Here is a 21,239-nt window from a genome sequence, read left to right on the forward strand (position 1 = left end):
TGGTTACGTGATACCAGCTCGCGACTGACAAAAACTCCTCCTTTTTCCTCTCCGCTACGAAAAGCCCCTACTCCCCCTCGAGGAAAGTCCGTCGAGCCGTATTTCGTCGCGAGCAACTGGTAAACCGAGTTCATAACTGTCGCGGAACAGCGCGAAACTTTTCAAATTCCTCGAATTTTTTCGACAATAAGTTCACCCGTGTTTGGAGAGGACGGGACTTCGCCAAGGCGGAGAATACGAGAGGAAGTTAGAGCGGATCCTCCGTTTTTATTTTGTATTTATTCGACGGAGAATTTTCGCAGCGCGTATTCTATTACGTTTCTAGCCGGAATCACTCTTAAAGTATAAAGCGCTAGGGTTGCAACGTACCCCTCAGTCCCTCTCATAAAATATATTAACACGTTGATCGCCATATTTGGATGACGGTGCTTTTCACCGAAGAACTAAAAAAAAATAAATTTGAACGAAATTCTTCAATTTCGATGAAGTCACTAAAATAAATACCACGATAGATGGTATTAAATCAATTTTAAAAAATCGTTACGTTACGTTATTACGTTAAATCAATTTTTTAAAAAAATATCAGCTTACAGGGGATGATGAGACGAAGCTGTTTTATATTTACAGTTTATTCATAGGATGGTTAGTTTCGGAAATAAAAATTGAAAAGTTAGAAGTTCGTTGCATAAAATTGAATTTTAACGAAATGATCTTCGAAGTTTTCAATTTTTATCTCTGAAACTAAACGTTCTATGAATAATCTATAAATATAAAAAAAGTTTCATCTTATCATTCCCTATAGACTGACATTTTTTTAAAATTCGCACCTTTACGTCTCTCAGAATTTCCAGTAAAAATCGTCCCGCAGTCAAAGGGTTAATTAGGTATCGTAGCCAATCCTCGCTCCATAAATAATTAAAATACGAACAAATGACGAAAATAGTATTCGAAAAATTCTTTAAAAACAAGCATACCTGCTACAAATTTCTCCCCTCTCGTGATTGTTTGGGACGTACAAGCTTGTACGAGACTCGGTTGCCAATAACAACATCAAACCAGGTTTCTCCGTCTGTCGATCGATGCTCAAGTCACACAGAAACGTCGAAGCTGCGCCGAAAGTGCAACTATCTTCTTGTCGGCATTTGCAATTGCACAGCGGAGGAATAACGTCGAGGCAGTCCGGGGAAACTTGACTCCAAAGCTCCGAATTCAACGTGGACAGTCTCAAGTAGAGAAGCTAACTCTTTGAAGCGATCGTCAGTTTGCTATGAAACGCGCCAAGGAACGCTTTCGGCGGCTATTCAATCGAATGTATCGCTCGAACCGGTGTACTTGCTTCGCCGAATTAACAAGGCAAATTCTGCGAGGCCATACAAATTATTTACGCGGCTCCGCGATATATTCATTTGGACGAGCATTTATCGACGATACGTACACGGCTGACTCTATGAAGTGTAATTACATTTTTAATGAACGTTGAAATTAGGTCGTGCAAGCAATATTCGTCGGGAACGTAAATTTTCCATGCATCGCATTTATAATATTCGCAATATTTACATGCTGCCTGGAAGACCTAATTTTGACGTTTATTAAAAATACGAACAGAAAGTATCGTTGAAATTCGGTTTACAATTACGATACGTTAGTACTCTGTTCGCTGCAAAAGTATTAGTAGGTACTCATTTGTGGAATTTCATTCCAGAAAATTTCTTAAATTATTTCTACTATTTCGTTACTTGTCTTCGTTATTGTGACGACAGTGTTCCCTCGAGAGAGACGTTCTAATAAACACGACTAATTATTCGAAAAAGCACCAGAGCGTTTATGGACCCCCAAACATAAAATTTAACACGTCGATTGTCAGACTAGAACTCTTCAAAATTTCTACTGTGATTGAATATTGCTTACAGACTATTGGAAACTGCACAATCAAACTCAGCTTTCAGAATTAATTTTATTAGTTGTTCAGTTAAAAGCACTGTCAATAAAATATTAACGATCTTTCAACGTTATAATAAAATATTCTCAATTTATAATTTCTGTTCACAGAACGAAACACTATTGACCTGAAGATTACATACAAAAGACGTAGAAGACGTAGGATCTCTCGCACATATCTCTTTCATTCGGAGCCGACAGAGGAGTCTCGCACACCTTTCTTGCTGCACAAACAGTCCAAGGTATTTCTCCGGAATCCACAATCCCGGTATAATCGCGCCTTAATTAAAAAAGAAAGCAACTGGAACGGGAGAATTCATCCCCCTCCGAAATAAAATAAGATAGAGTAACAAGAACTTGTGTCGATTCCGAAATCCCGGTGGATTAAATACCCAGCGTTGCGTTTATCTCGCTACGAGTAGCAATTTGTCTTTATTATTCCAATTCGCGCGAACGTTTCAACGTTTATTATGTTAAGTCTGTTTCGTCGTCGGCGAATTCGGTCAATCGCCACTAACACTAATAAAATAAATGCAAAATTCCAGACAATATTTCAAACAGCGCAATATTTCTTTGCGAGCTTCAGTAATTACCATACGTAAGCCCCGAAACTCCTTTAAAATTGCACGTGGCAAGTAAGCGGAACATGATCCATTTCCTGCGAGCCAAGGCGCGACGCGTACACCCGAATGCTATCGTACAATTTGCATAGATATACGTTACGGTAGAATTTCACCGAGAGTACTCCAAACAGATTATACCGGCGTCGAAGGTTGGCGTTGCACGCGCGACACGTTCGACGACCTTTGGAACAGTAAATTCATCCGACCAGGTCCGCGGAGCCACGGGACCTGACCATGTTTAACCATAATAACCGCTAACGACTGAGAGTTTCCACGGCGGAACTCCCGGATACGAGGCGCTCGCCTTCCCTGGGAAAACGAACCCCGGCCGGCTGCCTAAGCTGAAACGCTAAATGTCGATTACAGACCGGCCAACAGTTCGGAATTTCGCTTCTGGGTAACCTCTCCACTCGTTACAAAGGGCTGACTTACCGCTGGGAAACTCCGTGACGATTTCATCGTCGATGGAACGCGGCGACTCCGTGGAACTGCGCGATGAAGAAGAATTACGCGAAGAATTTTCGGAGATTAAGATTTTAATTAACCGGGTGACGTCTTACGATTCGGTTGGTGGAATTGAAATTGAAGGGAAGGGTGTCGACGTGGGCCTTTCACGTGTGGTCTGGGTTAGGTCATGGCGGATTATTGATAACAACGCGCTAGTGATACGAGGCTATATCGTTCGATTATTGAAATCTTGCATGGAATTTTAAAATAGGAAAAAAATAGAATTAAAATTTGGAGGAAAGGTAGAGGGTGTTGTCTTGGTCGGGTGGAGAAAAAGGAATTGAAATCGAAAAGGAAGTAGAGGGTGTTGTCCTAGTTGAATGGAAAAATTGAAGGAGAAGTAGAGTTTGAAATGATAAAAATTGAATACGAGTAACACATTTTTTGATATCGAATCAAGGCTTGGTGACATTGCAATCATAAGAGAAAATAGATGGTGTCGTCGTATTCCTCTCACGCATTCCCTTTAGCCCAAGTACCATTCTCCCGTGTTCCAAGTACAAGCACGAGTGGCATCTGTGCAATCCGGATCGTAGTCCCGAGTATGAATGACGATGTCTCGGAGCAGCGCGGTCGAGATTAATCGAATATTCATAACCCTAAAATTATCGATCGCGAAAGAGTAGCCGAGGAACGAACGAATCGTAAGAATACGCGCGAGTGTGTTCCTTCCATTGAAAAGCGGAGTAGAGAGATTCGTGTTGAACGGAACCCAAACACGAGATCGGGACGTTTAACGAGGACTAGGCACGTGCTTGTACGCGGAAGCCATTGTTTGAAAACGTGATAGAGAGTTCAAGGCTGGAATTTAGCGCACTCGTGTTTCGAGGATTGAGAATTAGTTAAGGTTGACTTTAGGGAATCAGTGACACAGTCGTCGGAGAGACGGAGAGTTCGAAGCTGGAATCTGGAATAGTTCGCAGAAAACGCGAGACTTTGCGTTACTCCATAAAATGTTAGTGTAGGATGTTAGTGTAGTCGAACAATGTTAGGGTAGGAAGATTAGAGAAAAAGGAAATAGAGTTTACGGCGATGAAATAGTTAAATCCGACGTACTTTCCATTTTCGAAAGGCGAATTCGACATCGAGTCGAATCGCACTATCAATTCCAGCATAGGGAGGCGGAACATAGTTGCGAAACGGCATTTAATTACAGTCTCGAAGCGGCGTCTATATCCTCGGCTCTAACAACGTGTATCTCTCGGACGGAAGGGTTGGAAACGCTCGAATAAGCGTGTATATAAGGTAGCAGGCAATTAGTAGCGTTATTTGATGGGCAAACAGCGATTAACCATTCCGAAGTGCCGGAGGGTTGGACAAGGACTGGGACGAAGAGTAACCGAGACTTTGTTAAGGTCATAGTCTGGACCGGAGATTGTTCCCAACTACCATGGACTTCCTCACGGGTCTAGTCGAAACCAGATATGCAGTTACACGACGGAATAATATGGAGGGTTTGTAATTCGTTCGTTGATCGTTTGCTTGAAAAACAATAATGTTGTTATTACTCCTGCGAGCAATGTTTCTTCGGGAGTGGTTCATATTTCTGCCGCCCAGGAAAATAACGAAATCACGTTTTAACGAACGCGATGAATGCTTAAACGATGCGTTCAATTTACGAAAAATTAAATCATTTGAAAATTCACCTTTCATCCAGCATAAAAAGTCGCGGATTTAATCGAAATTAATCGAATTATACGCGGACCGTCTTTATTGCGAACGTTAATTACGAAATCAATTAGTGTAGGTCCGTCGATCGATCATTTACAAGCGAGATGCATAATTTCGCGCGTTAATCGTGCTAATTACGAGGACGTCGGAAAATACCGATAAGTATATCATTCAAGCGCCATGGTGAATTCCAGGACGAGAAGTTCATAGGATTAATCTACTTGACCGCTCAGTAGGGTTTTACGAATATTCTTTGCGCGTATTTCAATAGCGTCAAACAAAAAGTAATTATAAATTACAACGTACGGGACAAAAAGAAAAGTTTGTAATCGGTTAAATTATGATTAAAAAGAAAACAACTTTTTAGTTTTTAATTCTTCTATTTGAAACTAAACGTCCGATGAATTGTAGGTATAAAATAGTTTCGTCTTGTCATATTCTATAAGGCGATACGTCTTAAATATCGATTCGACGAATTCGAAAGTGTCTGAATTTCATTTACGAGGACAACTCGTTTCTCTCCATTATCGCATAATTGGTGTCACAGTATCGCAACCAACGGTATACCCAGATTTGCGTATGAAACAGTGGAAAAGGAGAAAAACGTGGATGCGCGTTCGAGTCACGGCGAAAACGTGTGTTGTCGGTATCATCGCGACGATAGCGGAAAATTATAGGGAACAATGGACATCCGATTTCCGGTGACCATTCACGAGGAGGAATCCGGTCGCGTTAAACTGTGCGGTTAGTTGATCGTACGATTAACAGGCAACAATGGTTTCGACATGAGTTCTATTATAGAATAGGTCAAAAATTAATCGTTTCGAAAATAAGACATACTTTCGTTCGAGTTTCAATTGATTTTCTCTATCTCTGAAAATCGGAATTTGCACTATCGATACGTATCAATATGTTTTCTGTTCGAAACTTCTTGAATGACTTCCATTCGCATTCATTTTTTAATTGTATATTTGCCAGGGTTTGTAAACGTCGTCCTCGATGGAAGGACGAGCCTACCCGTCCTCGAGAACGTTGTTCCTCGAGCACGTTGTTCCTCGCGAAATTTCGTTACGAGTCCTGGGATTCCCCCGTCGTTGGCGTGACTTTGAAAATTTAAAGGGTGCAAATGAGAACCGGCGCGAACCAGACGAGGCTTTTCCTCGCGTTCTCTCTCCCAACGTGAACAGAGATTCCTCGAGTTTCCGTTAGTGTTCCTCGTCACAGTTTTTCCAAGGGGCATTCTCGCTTGTAATTTCTCCAGCCGACGCAACTCGCGCAACTCCCTCGGGTCCGCGAAACGTAAACAACGCGAGTCCAGGGTTTTTTATCGATGTCATTTCAGCAGATTAAAATTCTCCGGGAGCTCCGTGTTTCCTCCGCCATGCAAACGTATTTCCTTGTTTTTCCTTCCGGCGCTGCGAATCGCTAGCATTCGGACTTAATCGGCGTTCTTGCGACAGGGAACGCGTACGCAGAAGCTTTAAAAAAAAAAATTCTATTCTGATCAGTTCGCGTTCTACTTGGGGATGTTTCGATGCTTGTACTTTTATTTTCAGCGACTAGAACCCTCGAGAACTGTGTGTGTGTTTGGAGGACACCTGTATTTCTACCGCCGTACGTTTTACCAACTTGACGGCTGTTTCGATGCCACGGACCTTTTTATTATTCAAGCGCCAATCGAGAGAAATGAGTCGGAAAACACGCCAACTCCTCGGCACGCAACGCTAAAATAAACGTTTCCGGAAACGAATAAACTGTACTCACCCACGTGGAAAGCAACGAGGTGTCGTAATTCAGGATCGACCCCCAGTCGAGACCGCCTCGACGCGTCCTGGTAGCCGAGCTTTTGGAGAAATTGGTCCTGTATCTCCAACGGTTTTTCGTGGCTGCCCAGTCTCCTCCCAGCTTCGCCGCCATACTGAAAACAAACAAACAAACGTAATCTCTTAATGGATCTTATTAAATAGCGCGGTGAAATATCACCGAGTCGTTTTCTCTCTTGAGAATTCTTTTTGTTTACTCGATTCATTCGAGGACATTAATATAATTGTGTACATCAACTTTTCGTACTTGTTTTCGATACTCTGCAGGGTGGACCAAGCAAGTGTGACGAGCCATAACTCCGTTATCGATGGGTTTAGGGAAAAGATGAGTGGCTCAAAGAGTACTTTGTAGGATTTTTGTAGGACCACATTTTCATTTTTTAGTCGCATTATTTTGTTAGATGGGAATACGTCGTTCTACATCGAAAAGTATTTGTCACGCTTGCTTGGTCCACCTTGTACGTATCTCTAATTAAATTTTCCCTTCCTGGTTCTCGATAAAAATCTAGGTTCAAATTCCAAATAACTACTTTATCGTTCTTGCCCTAGGATTTTAATATGTCCGGCCAAAAAATTGCTCTCGCTCTTGGCTGTGTCTTCGAGCTTCCAGCGAGTTCGAAACTTTAAGATCCAGCTACGCCGTAAGACATCTCCCCCTTATAAGAAACTGTTCCCTCGGTTCGTCAAGCAGAGCTCTGAGCGTCGCGTGAATCGAAAAGTTTCTTGGAAAAAAACGTCGCAGTTCGGTCGAACACCCTTTTTAAGCGCAATCAACCGGAATACGGGGAACTTTGATCTTCCTGGCGTCGCGAAATCGTTTTTTACCCACCTTTCACCCTTCGATCCTCGAACCGTGACGATTTCCATGCATTCATTTCGATCTCAGAGTCACTGTCGTACAGTGTCGCTCGAAAGTTTCGGGACGTCTGTCGTTTTTAACGATATTTTACTATTTCGAGTAAATATTGTAGCTGAATGCACGAGTACTTTTTTATTCGAATATCGATACGCGAATAACGATACTTGAATGTCCATAAAATATTTACGAATTAACATTCGAACATCTGTAAAATATTTAAAGTAGAAATAAAATATCGGAGTGGCCCAGAGATATTGGATCGCGATTGCTGGCCGTTGCATGGATTTATAAAAATGAAAGCTAATCCAATGTTGCATCGTGGTGGTACAGCGTTCCATTTGCGGACGACACGGATTCCTATTCATTGACACGGAAACGAATCGCGCGGCGACGGTTAAAAGTTTATTTCGCGAATTATTAAAAATAATCGACCTCGCGCGCGATTTTTTGTACCGTTTCGCTCGCCGTAATTAAAATATCTCGTTTCTGCCCGGAACGGGTTTACGAAACGCGTCGTTTTTTCGCACGCGATTTTTTCGCATTAGCGTGCATTGTAACGCTTCGCGTGAAAATACTTGTCGGGAAAAGGGATTGCCCTGTAATTTCAGAAACGAGTAAAGCTAACTGTTTCATTTTTATTCTGCGAGTCATTCGCATGGGAGTGTCAACCTAACAACATATTACGTTTAAATAGTATCTTTGGCTATAACGGTCCGTTTTGCTGAAAATCCGTTCATCAATTTTCTTTCCAAAATCCTTTCGCTGCCAGCAGTATCCTTTTTCATTTTACAAAATTATTTATATCGAACGAACCCGGTGGAATTTTAAAACACGTTTCCGCAGCCTAGCCCACGAATTTCGACGATTTCTCGATCGAAATTGCACGCTCGAAACGCAACGTAAGATGTTCGACAGCTTATTAGGCGAATTTTGACGTCCATGAATGAAACAACAGCCGCTAAGGGTGGTTCATCTATCTCTGCTAACAACGGATAGACGCGTGCACATAAAGGCCGCCTATAGAGACCGTCGCAGTTGCTGCGATACTCCCGAGACGCAACCGTGGATTATTCCCTTTCTCGTAAGTTCAGCAATTCGCAGCGTAACTTCCTTTGGAACCGCTATCACCGCCGACAAAGCTCGCGTAGCCGTGTACCCGAATTGCCATAAAATCGCATCCTCGACGAAGACAACCTGCTCGTCCTCGTCGCGCTCAATGCGGTGTCCAATCTAATGAGGATTTCGCTCCAAGTTCTGTTCAACATCCGCCGCGTTAATTTCGCTCGACGAATTGTCGATGCGATCGTGATAACGCACAGAGTGCTCCGAAATGCAGTCGAATGTGATCGACGTGTTCCTTTTCAGGATATTATTATTAGAATATTATTATTTACGTACTACCGTTGTTCGTCGTTGAAAATTTGACTATTTTACAAAATGGAGTGTAAGCTTTACTAAAGTCGAACGTGTTATCTAATCTCACGAGTTTCTGAAACTTACACACAAAAATTGAAGTCACCAGCTCTTCGTGTTAATCTATTCGACACGAGGATGATACGTTAAATTAGCACAAAAATATTGGTTGATCGTTTGGGACGCGTCATTCGTGTTGAATTCGACAGAAAATTTTCGACGGTGCATGTTTATACAAATTCATATTCGTACAGATTCACGAATCGAACTTTAAAGAGAAGCACCTACGTCTCATCGTCTGAATAGCGCAACAAGTAGTCCATTATCGATATTTACATTCTTACGTCTCCACTCGCCATAAATGTATAAACATCCGTAGTCCAGTTACCATTGTCTAGAGCGTAAGCTTTTTTCTGCTCGATTACTATGCGCTAACCTAAAGACGAAATTCTTTCCGAGAAGCACGAGATTCCTCCGTCCGCCAACGTCTCATCTTCAAAGAAACGAGATATTGCGAGCGTACCAAGCTCGAGAGAAGATGCTTCTCTGGAAAAAAGGTTCTCCGTTCTATCATCCATTTTCTGATCAGTCGATTCGATTTCCTCGAACGATCTATCCGTCAACGTGGAAACGTATCGTCGCGTATGTTCGTCGTCCGTTCCTCGGGGTGACTCTAGACGGAAATAAATGGTACCGACCGAATTCACCTTTGCAGCGACGCGCGGTGGAAAGGTCCTTAACGAAGCTTCATTAAAACCATCGTTATTTCGGTGGCCATTTGCGTATTCGATCAACTCGTCTGGCCACCATTCCAACTACAATCGGGATGGATTGGTAGCCGTTATCGCGGATTCGTGATCTTATTCTAATTGCTGAATTTCGTCGCTATTTGATTATTTCAAAACTTTTAACCGGTGAGCGAGAGTATCGAGAGTATACTCGTTACGGAGAAAAGGGAGTATTTTGTGTCGCGATGAGAATACTCGTCACCCGTAAAATTTCGTTACCACTGGTTATTTAAGAGTATGCTTCGCATATTAATTTGAGTAGCAGAAGAACAAGCGGCACGAATTTTTGCCGCGATCTAATATATCTCTGCGATCCGATGTTAGTCTGTGTTAGACTGGTTAATATCTGAGTTATTTAGAACGTATTCCCTAGGAATAGGAGGCATTTTTCTGACGTACATTTCATTAAAAATATATTACTCGCGCTGAATTACGATTGTTCCGTTTCCTTTCACGAAGTAATTATAATTTTCTCAGAGGAAAAGTTTTCCTAACGAAAAGACGTACCTCGGTGACGACGACTTCGGTGACAACAGGATGCCTGACTCTGTTCATTTTTAAGCAAGAAAAAAACGTTCTCGCGAGCAGTAGGGCTCTGTTCCTAGAATGACAATCTTTAATTAAAATTTAATTTAACGTCTATATTTACTAAAAGATGTAGACCGGTATCAACGACTGTCCGCAGTTCCTTTCATCCTTTCTGCGCGATTACACTTTTCATTAGATAAATCCGACTCCTTTGAGAGGATCGCCGTCGTATTATGCGACCCGAGCTCGTGTTATTTGCAGTTCCTTCATTACGAGAATATCTCATATCATTTTATGCCATTCAGAGGGCATGGAAAATAATACGTAATTTCGGAACGTCTTGCCGTTTTTTAATGGTTCACAGTTAATCTCGCGATCCCTCGAGATTTGACACTGGACGCAAGGCTCAATTACGAATGTGTTTTATTTTTTATTCGTTCGTAAGATACTAGCCCTTTGCACTCGAGGTCTTTTTTTCTGGCATTCTATTGCCATGAATTCTAAGCTATCTAGATTTGAGAATAAGCTCACCTTTACCTCGCCGATAATCATTTTATCGACACTTCGTGCTCCAAAGAAATGAAACCTAAAGAAACATTAGGCATCGTAGATTTGCTGCGTGAAACCTAATGGTGACTGAGAGTCACCTCTCGAGTGCAAAGTGTTAGCGAACAGTGTCGTTAAAGCAAAACACGCAAAGAAATCGCCCTGCCTCGCCAACTATTCTACTTTAATGTCGCTGTGACTCGTACCAAACAACTTTGACCAAAGTTTCAGGCCTGAGCTAGTTTGCTGATCCCCCCGAAAGCAGGATTTCGTAAACGTCAGGTTTCAACTCGCTGCGAAATTAAAATCACCCTCGAAGTAATATATAATCTAGCAGGTCTCTGGGACCGTATGCACGAAAGGGTTAAGCTTTCCGACGAGCGTGGTTCGTCGTTGCGCATTTCCGAGCGGAGTGGTCGCGGCTATTTGGACTCCGTCGTTACGGCACAAAGGATTCGAAAGGAAACGAGCGGAAAGAAAGAGAAACGGCGCGGGGCGGGTTAAAAAGAAAAGTCGGGGAGAGCGAGATCGGGGGTGAAATTGGCGCGAAAAGAAAGAGCCCAACAATCCGAATGGTTTTAGCTTTAAAATCCTCGTTAACGTCGTAAAAGCCTTATTTTCGTTCGATAGAAACGACATTATCGATCCGACGTTACCACACAAGAGAAACTAGGCTACCTGCATCCCTCCAGAGGTTCGCACGTAATTAACAAAACTCATTATAAACGTCCAGCACGTGGACATATCTGGGCTCGCCGTGGCGATTCGTTCCTCGTAACGAACGGTTCTGGAATACCAGACGAACCGTCTACTGGCTTCCTGATATGATAATCGGACACAGATATTAAAAAATTAAGACGCACAATCACACCTGATCTAGTCTGTAGACGCTATTCGCCGTTCCTCGACGAGAGTCATTTTTCAGCTCGATCGATGATCTTAAGCACACTTTTCGTCGAGAACATGACAAGCTGAGCGATAAAAGTTCGATGGTTTAGTGGCACTCCGACCGTTTTATAGGAATTGTATAAAAAAAAAGGGTCACCGATCGATAGAATAACGTCGCGAATCGAACGACGCTTCGAAAAGTATTAAAAGTATTCTCTATTCAATGGTCCGTCCCATTCTACTCTCAAGTAGCTGTTAATTTAAGAATCATATCATAATGAAAGAGTAGAAAGACGAAGGTGCAACAAGTGTCAACTATTTTTTTAATAAACATACTGTATTTAATATTTGTGTCCTTGTCCCCAAATTTAAAATGTTTACAGTTCCAATGTTCGTATTTATAGTTTCGACCAGTGCCCGTAGATTATACGATAAAGTTCACGGGAATCGAGTGTGGCAACGAATTCGCTATGGGGCAGCTGTCGCGTTCCTGGACACCGTTGAAACAGGTGTATCCGACCTGAGAAACAGCGGCAAAGGAAGCCGGGCTGTTTGTAACACGTGAATGACCGGTTCGCGCGGCGAACAGGTGTTTAATTACATAAGGGACGACCAAGTTCGCACGCGGGTCAGGCGTTCTCGAGTTTCCGGAATTTTCTCACCCAAATACCGCGTACTCTGTTTCGTACAGAATAAATTCTAGACGAGACACAGTATCATAGATTCACTGTGAATTTTTTTATTTCGCAGAAGAAACTAAGCGAAGCTGTCTACGTAAATTTTATTAAATTTCCGTCCGTTGACGTTGCGGCCAAACATAGAATCGATACAGACACGCGATTATAAACGCGAACCGTGATCCATCTCAGTCCGTTTCGCCGAAACTCGCGTCCTCGTCGAAAACTGCTACACTAATCGGTTCGATTGATCGAAAGACTCGTTATTTTTCAATTAATTTCACCCGTGGTTGTTCGGTCGGGGCCAACGAGAGCTACGAAAAATTTCCAAAGAACCGAACGACCCGGCGAATCGAGTCGAAAGTCGTAGAAGCTCTTTCACCCCTTCGTTCGAAACACTTTTCTTAATGCTTGATAAATGCCTCGTTTCCGCGCGATTCAGCGCCGCTGTTTACTCCGAACGGCTTTCATCCCTTTCTCGACTTTTGTCGTTGGGGGATTTCATGGCGAATTTATTGTGATTCGATGACGTATTGAACACAACCTGGCCGAGAAACTGTAACGTCGTCGGACCTTCTACTACACGAATTACACTCGTTTGGTTTCTTAACCTTGTCGGTGCTCTGCGTGTGTGTACTCGTCAAATTATTTTGTTTTTGTCGTGCTCAAGACGAGTTAAATCGCATGAGCTTTTTAAATAGGAAAGAGCTCGAGACGAGTTAACTCGTTAACAATAAGCTCGTGCTATTTAATTCGTCTTGAGCACGACAAGAACAAAATAATTTAAGGAGTATCGTCGCCTAGAGCACCGAAAGCATCGATAAGAGGCTGCAAGTTGAAAGATGAATCTTAATATTGATATTCTCGTGTAAGAAATTGCCGAATGGTTACAGTACTATTTTAATATTTTCCGCTCTTATTTTCATTGAATTGGTGTATTATACATTCTCATACTATTTTCTTCAATTTTAATATTCCTACTCGGGGGTGAAAAATTGTCGAATGGTTACTGGAATGTAATAGGGTTACATTAAGCTTGAGAAATCTAAGAAAAATTGTTGAATGGTTTCGGATCGTTAGTGGGCCACGCTGTTGACTTAAACATTCTTAATCGCAGGATTCTCGTCCTTAGAACACCGAGTACTCATAGGTTTCATGTACAATGCAGACACGACGGAACACCGAGTACTCATAGGTTTCATGTACAATGCAGACACGACGGAACACCGTCACTGTGTTAAATAATTCGACTGCGCGGTCCAACTCGACCAAATCAGTTATCTATCGGCAAACTTTCCGAACAAGAAATTCTTTTACTCTTTCATCGTCGAAACTCGTGGATTGCGGTGCGATACTAACTTTTTCTAAAAGAAAACTATGCTGGCCAGGCTCCGCGATATTCCGCAGACTCGAAGCTCCCCGTTTGCAAACTGACAATTTTATCAACGCGCGTCATCGTCGGGCATGAAAGAGTAATAGAACAGCCAGCCGACGGGATGGTTGCTCACCGACGAATTTCGCGTCCAAATGAAGAGAAAGTACGTCACGATCGAGACGCAAGTTTGCAAGTCCCGGCATATATATCCTCCAGCGGTGCATACTAGGGGCGTGACGAATGAGCTTGACGTGTCAAGCCTGTCAAGGGCTCGAAATGTACTGTCAACGCGCGAAACGGAAGCTTCCGTCGCGAGGATGCGCGTTGCACCTGAATTCCGTGTTAATTCCGTGTAGAAAATATTCGCTCTCGATTTGTTCGTTCTTAAGCTTTGGTTACGTAATGCTTGGCAATCCTAAAAGTATTTAAATCGGATTTCGAATCGATGAAAAATAAAATGAATCGAACAGGGGAAGAGGCTTCCTAATACTTTACGAAAAAACGACCTGTTTACCTTGATTTACAAAATGCTATTTTAATGTCGTGTATTTCCTTCATAAATCTCTACGCTATGTCTTTCATTTCCCCCTAATTATCGTTACTTAAAAAACAATTTCTAGGAGAAGAATTTCTCGAAATTTTACTTTCTCGCGCCGTTTCGTTATACGAATGTTGCTCGAATTAAAGGAACGCTCGAAGCGCCTTTATCCCGATAATTTGTAATCGCGCGAAAATAAAACTCCCCGCTTCTGCTGACGGTAATGTTGAAATATCGCGGTTCGCGATACACGCGCATTTTCAGCGACGAGATCCCGAGCTAAAAAATGAATCGCGCATCGCGCACAGTAATTATAATAGTTTATAACGACGCGCAATAACGGCTTATGCAAATAGAGCGGAATTTTATGCGCGGGTCGTTATAACTTGATGCGTCACCAGATAAATGTAAAAGCTCTCGTATACTAAACTTAAAATAATTATAACGACCGTCGCGTAGCTCCCACGCGGAGAATAACGGACGATTCGTGGAAGATAAAAAGTAATTATTAAAAGTGGAAAATTTGAGTTTATTACGATTTAATCACACGTTCGAAATAAACGAAACCTCAGACAGCTGGATCGCGATATACATACGATGATAATAATGTTCGTAATTTAAGCGATTTCGTCGAAGGTAAAATATTAGACACCGTTTAGAGACTATGTATTTGCAAATATTGCAACCTATCGTTCGAGCAACCCTCGGTTCCCATTTTAGATTTTTTTTTTTTTTTATGAAAAAGCAACAAGTCCGATTCTTCATTAATCCAAAGAAAGATCATACCTTTCCCTAGTAAAATGAACACCTACGATTCCCTGAATTTCAGCTGATTTCGCAATTTCATCGCGATCGATCTTTCGGTAGAATCGGTCTTCGTCGATTTACCAGTTCGAATTAAACCCGCATCAGTCTGAACTCGGCCCACCTTTGAACGGGTTTCAATAAGCGCAAAAAGCGTCAGCGTTTCGCCGCTTAAACCGGATAACAAATGATCTTAAAAATATCCGTCACGTCGCCCCCTTTAACCGTGGAAAACGAGAAGGGGGCGGGAACTCCCCGTCTGGGCAAAACGAACCAGAGGAGCTCGGAACTTCGATTTAGTTTCACGCGAGCGTAAAAGCGGTTCATTTAGATATCAACCGCACGAATGATACAGATAAATGGCCGACCGTGACGCGGTTTTATTCCCTCATTCCGCAGATGGAATTCCAATAATTATTAAATCTTTTTTCGCCCGACGGTGTAGCATTTTGCGCGATGAAAAGGGGAAAACGAACGAACGGTGGGGTGGGGGGTGGGGGAAGAAGTGGCACGAAAAAGTGACTGGTAAATGCAGACTCTGATCTCCGGTTCAGAAAAGTTTGCTAATGGGACGCTGATAGCGAATTAATTAACACTAGGTCCACGGAGATTTCTCAGCAGGTTTCAATTTTTGTAGATATAGTGTAACTATTACGTTTACCTCGCGTGAGACCGTTGGACTCCAACCGATTAATTATAGTACGGTAGTATAAGAGCCAAATAAAAGAAAATGGAAGTCCATCGGTGTCGTTATTGTGGACTTTCCGTACATGGGGTTCAACTCGAGAGTACTTGCCAGTAGTTGCATCCGGGGCTTCTTTCGAGAGGTCGCCTGCTATTTAAGGTCTTAGCCTCCTTTGATTACTGGCGCGTACCTCGTTATCTTTGAGAAGGCAGGCCGCGTCGTACTCATTATACAAGGTCGCTCTTCATCCGGCCACGGAAAGGGGTGGAAAGTTTCGGGGTTGGTACAGCGAAATCGGTTCGGTGGGGTGAGAAAGGCAAGCAACTCGACGAGACCGATCCCCCTGCCAGCCTTTCGAACTCCCTTTTTACGCGGTTTCGACCGCGCCGTTGCTTTCATTTCGACGCACAGAGGTCCGTTTCGGCACGGAGTCGGAGGACGGTTCTCGAAAGGTTGATAGCAAGAAACAATTCGACCAGCCACGATAGCAATCGCGGAAAGAGACGCGATTCTGTTCGAATACTCGGATAGCAAACGCGGCCAACCTTGGTTCAGACTACTTCGAACGCTTAGGCCAAACGCACACAGACGCAATCGATTCGAAATTAGTGAAACTGATCGGTTCCAAACAAAGTGGATCCGGGTAAAACAAAGAGCGCGAACGGTTTGCAACACTAATTTCCAATCGGTGAAATATGTCACCGAATAATTTTCTTCGTAATCGAAGAAAAAAGAAGTACCTCCGACTCGTTTAGGCGTTACAGGGGAAATAAAAATACATTTTCACGGTTGAAACGAATCGAATCCCGACTACAATCTTTGATCTCGTTGAATATCTGTTTTAGCGTGACCCGAAACGCAAAGGGACGATATTATTGGTTATCGGAGATTCGGCACGATCACGTTTCCAATATACATACTACCCGGCGAATGTATAAGGAGAAAGTTAATAAAAGCAACTCGAGCCTGCATTGCTTTACAAATACCACCCTTGGTTCGAGAGCACTGAGACCCCGCCAAACAGAAAATCTGCAAGAACCCCGACGCACAAAGTGCTCTCGTGCCCTGGTTGTTTTGTTATCGGAATTAAAGCTACTTGGGCGATATTAAAATTCGCGCAGTCCAGATAACGCGAAACGCTTTCAGGAATTAAACTACGGAACCAATCACATTTTGAAACTGTGTGCAAGTCGTTAAGCGGAATACTTGCCATGTTCGGTATCGATCGTGGACTTGTTCATTACGACGACTAGACTGCGAATGTTTATGCAAACTCATGTTTTTATAGATACAAACGAAAAATTTATGTATTGTATTTAGGTGTTGGTATTTTATGTATTTCATACGTTTTCCCGTATCTTCATTCCCCATTAATGCATAAACATCCGGAGTCTACTGGTGGCCAATTAAACCAAATCGAACCTGTTCCTTTCTACGTTCTTAGTCAAAATCGGACAACCGTCTCGCTGTTTCTTTCTTTAAATAAAAACTTACAGTCGGCTCTCAGATTCCCGACTTGGTCGTACAATAAAAAAGCTTCTTTAACCTATTTCCATTACACGAAAATTCGTTCTTCTCGATAATATTTGATTTAAATTCGATCGCCAAGTAACGTTCGCAGATATATGCGCTCCGGTGAAGGGGCGAAGACTGACGAAAACATGACTGAAAATGATTAAAAAAACCTGTAAAATTCTCTCTGAAAATTTCTTTCGGTTCCAATGGGCAAGATTCGAGCCTCCTTTCGATAGTCCCCGGTATCGAACGAGTTCCTTTCAGCGAGGATGACCGTGAATGTAAATTACACGTATCCTTTGTTCGCTGCGAGAACGATAGCTCGCCTCTTCACCACGGTCTCGCGAAAATGACGAAACGAAATCGCGCGACTTATCCCTTCACAGAGAGATTTCGCGGTTCGCCAGGATTTCCTGTTCTCTCTGTCGCAGACGTCGTTAATGCTCGAGCACGCGATAAAGCCAGCGGGGATATCCCTCTGTGAAACCCATCGCATTTTTTCCTCGCGTTTCTCTTCCCTGTCCTCCGTTCCATTTTCTCGGGGATCGTCGCCCTTCTCCCCTGTTTCATCTTTCCCTCGAAATCGCGCTTTCTTATCGCGTTTCGTTTCGCTTTGTGTTCGTCGAAACTTCAAAGCTGCGTCGCCGGGAAACCGTGACACCTTTGTTTGCAAATTAGTCGTCGACGAACCCTTAAAAATTCTTTGATCTTTCAGACCGATCGACGGAATTACTACAGATGCATTTTTTATTAGGTTGTCATTAGGTTACAGCATCAATGTCTAAGAAGTTAGATTGTCTATTTATATAAACACTGCCAGAGAAAATAATTGAATGCAACTCACGAAAGAAACTTTTGGGACAATCTAATATTTCGATTTATCTCTACCACAGTTCCGTTTCTAACACTTTTGGCCAGCGTAAAGGTAGTTGTTCGATTTTCCCTTTTTAAAAAAGCCCTGCAATTTTTCACCGAAAACCTGATACATTCACGTATGCGAAAGCCTTGCAAGATCCACGAGCATTCGGTCGTGTCCTCTCCTCGTCGGACGTGTAATCCGTCGAGCTCGTTTCGCAAGAAGTAGAAAATTCCGGCGTTTCGTCGCGAAATTATTCAAGATACCTCCCCGTCGCGCGGTACGTGTAGCCGAGTCCAAAGACATCCGACGCCCGGCGTCGTTCGTCATAAAAGCGGGCGCGGCGCCGTCGCTGAACATTCCTCTCATTAGTATGTCCGACTCCCTCGTTAGGTTCCGCACGTAATCTTTGCGTCGTAAATCAAATGAATAATTAGCCACGGAAGTTCGCGGGCTCGCTTACCTGAATAAACAGAGACAAGTCGTCTCCTAACAGCATGTCCCTGCAGACGTCTTTAGCAGTGGTATCCAGAGTAAGATAGACGAGGCTGCTCTCGATTCCCGTGTGTATCCTGACCCATCCGCTTCCTGTACCCACGTCCACGCCGACTCCCGAATCCCAGGAGGAATTAAACGTCTCCTGCAACCTGGCCACTTTCGGGCTCCTGCTCCCCGATAAAGGGCTGTCGTTTTGTATCGAATCGCTGCTGAAGCTGTCCATCTTCTCGCCCGACGTTTCCGCTCCGTTCTGGCCGGTCTTTTCGTTATCGAATCTCTCGATAGTCTCGTCGAGATTCTCCAGGATCTCGTTCTCCAACGCTGTTGTCTGATCGATCGCTGGCCTCTCGCTACCTTCGACAGGCCTGCCGGCGTCCCTGTTCTCATCTCCCCGCGTTCCATTGATCGTGTCGCGAGCTTCTTCGTCCTTATTCGCCGATACCTTCGACGTGCACCGAGGACGATCCCCCTCGTCATCGATTTTCGCTTCGTTAGAGCGATTGGAGTAGGTCTCCGGGTACAATCTGGAGCTCCCCAGGCAATCCTCCTCGTCCTTGATCGCAGCGCCTACGTGCCTCCCCGACGAGTCGTTCGCGTAAAAGACAGAGGTCCCTCTTTCGTCCTTCCTCGACCTGGACGAGTATTCGTTTCTCGCAACCGCTCCGACTTTGTCGTTTCTCGGCTCGTGGAAGCCAGGCTTCACTGCCATGATGAAGTTCTCGTTATCGGGGAGAATCCTCGACTTCGAGAGGGTCTTCGTCGAGCGTTTCTTGTCCGACGCGTCACCGCGATCCTTCGATCCCGTCAGCTTCTCGCAGTGGTCCTTGGAGAAGGTGAACTTGTTGATGTCCAGCTTACGCTGTCTGAGCGAGTCCTGGCACTTCTGGACCACGCACTCCGCCTTCGTTCTGCTCTTACGCTTCGGTTCCGCATAGACGCGATCCTCCTTCCTGGATTCCTTTCCATCGTCCAAGCCCACACGACTCCTCCCTGTTTGGTCTTTCGGAACAACCTCGGTGCTCTCCTTTCCCTCCTTTCGCTTCGACTTCTGCTGGAACCGCTCGTAATTCGCGAGGATCTTCTGATTCAATTCGTGAATCAGCTCCAACCTCTTCGTGATCGAGTCGTTGGTCTTATCGACCTTCTTCCTGCCCCATCGGTTAGCGACCTCCTCGTCCTCGTTCTTCGCGGATTTCTGAGCCTTCGCGACGCCTGGCAGCTGCCTCCTCTGCTTTGGCTTCCTGGCGGACGAGCCGTCGCCTGGGATTCCGATTTCGTACTTGGAGTCACTCTTGATCACGTTCGCTTCCTCCGACGATCGCTCGATCACGTCCACGTCGATCGACCAGGAGCCACGACGTTTCTTCTCCGGTTCCTGTCGAAACCCCGACACGTTCATAAGCTCTAGGCTGGCCTTGACGTTTCTGGTCTCGCGACGCTCGTTCCCGTCGTCGTTCGTCCCATCGATCCCCGGCTTCCTGCGATTCTCGCTAAACTCGATCCCCTTTCTGGCGTCCGGACGAACCGACAGACCCGTGCTGGAACCGCTGCTCAGGCTGATCCTCTCGTTCAACTCCCAATTGATCGCCGGCCGTCCCTTTGTAGCGACCACGTTCCTACTAACTATGGGGCACAGACCCAGCTTTTGATTCAGATCTTGTCGCGGTATCGCTTGTCCAGCGGTGTTTGCACTCGCGCGTACCTTCAGACCCCTGGTCGACGACAATCTGCGGGACCTCCTCAGCTTCCCAGCCGTGTTGGACATGGTTTCGGCGCTGGACTCGCTCGCTATCACCATCCTGATTGCGAATTATTCGAGCTTCGCCGACGCTCCTCGAGCCGCGTATCACGATCGTCTTTCGCGATCATCGTCTTCGCGTTCGGTGGACTTTAGACATTGCAGAGAGTACTGTCGAACGAGTTGCAGCATTTTCATTGAGCGATACGGACGATACCGTGGGCAGAAGTGTTACCGTTCGTCTGAAAGAATCAAACGAGCGATGGTTAGAGTACCGACAAGGTTCGTTCGATAGTTCGCGAAGAGATACGACGACTGTAATATTAATAAGTAATACATTCACGATATTTTATGTTTTATGTTACATTATCGAATTGTATAGGATCCATTTTGCACTATCAGTGTCTAACTAAGTGCAAGTCTACAAATTTCTTTCCAAAATACCATCGTTACATTAATTGATGGAAATTTCAGTTCGAAATGAATTTTAATCTACCATAACGAGTGTCGTCAATCGCACGGTAATTGCAATCGAATATCAAACGTAAGGGAAACATTTGCGGGTGGAAATAATTTCAATTCGTTGCGTCGAGTCGCGTCGCTATCATCACGATCGATCAAACATTTAATTGATAATACATATTTGACGCTGAAAATTGCGGGGGAGTAATTTATAATTTTCAAGAAATTACTCCCGCGGCTGTGTGCTTATTAGAATATTTATCGCTGCGGAAATGAATTATGACCGAGCTGTTTTGCGATCGTGAATATGAAACGCGTTAAATGGTACAGCAATCGAATTAATCTTCCTGAATGTTAACGAGATGCAACTGGGAAAAATTTTCAGTAAACGAGATGGGCGAGATCGCAGCCCTTGGGAGGTACTTGAACGAAAAAGGATATCTTCCTCTTTTAGCGTCTCGGGAGATGCTTGGAAGACAATGACACGAATTACCATTGTTTCTCGAG

At 43.9% G+C, this 21,239-nt stretch overlaps 1 protein-coding gene and 1 long non-coding RNA gene across 4 annotated transcripts in view; one reads left to right on the plus strand and one right to left on the minus strand.

The window, feature by feature from the left end:
- LOC128881439 (uncharacterized) overlaps nucleotides 1-21,239 on the plus strand; it is a 152,808-nt gene that overhangs the window by 60,920 nt on the left and 70,649 nt on the right. The window contains exon 3 of one of the 2 annotated variants that reach the window (XR_008458070.1): nucleotides 2,050-2,180. The exons of the other annotated variant lie outside the window; for it this stretch is intronic. This is a non-coding gene — a long non-coding RNA (uncharacterized LOC128881439). The remainder of the gene's footprint in view (nucleotides 1-2,049; nucleotides 2,181-21,239) is intronic. 2 annotated transcript variants of the gene reach the window in all.
- LOC128881436 (PH domain leucine-rich repeat-containing protein phosphatase 2) overlaps nucleotides 1-21,239 on the minus strand; it is an 83,393-nt gene that overhangs the window by 56,432 nt on the left and 5,722 nt on the right. For both annotated transcript variants that reach the window (XM_054132468.1, XM_054132467.1), the window contains exons 2-3: nucleotides 18,498-20,512; nucleotides 6,504-6,657 (exon numbers count right to left, since the gene is read on the minus strand). In XM_054132468.1, coding sequence (XP_053988443.1) covers nucleotides 6,504-6,657; nucleotides 18,498-20,330 — 1,987 coding nt within the window. In that variant the 5' untranslated portion in view covers nucleotides 20,331-20,512. The remainder of the gene's footprint in view (nucleotides 1-6,503; nucleotides 6,658-18,497; nucleotides 20,513-21,239) is intronic.

The sequence above is a fragment of the Hylaeus volcanicus genome, chromosome 8, assembly GCF_026283585.1.
Source record: "Hylaeus volcanicus isolate JK05 chromosome 8, UHH_iyHylVolc1.0_haploid, whole genome shotgun sequence".
In the NCBI taxonomy this organism is placed as follows: domain Eukaryota; kingdom Metazoa; phylum Arthropoda; class Insecta; order Hymenoptera; family Colletidae; genus Hylaeus; species Hylaeus volcanicus.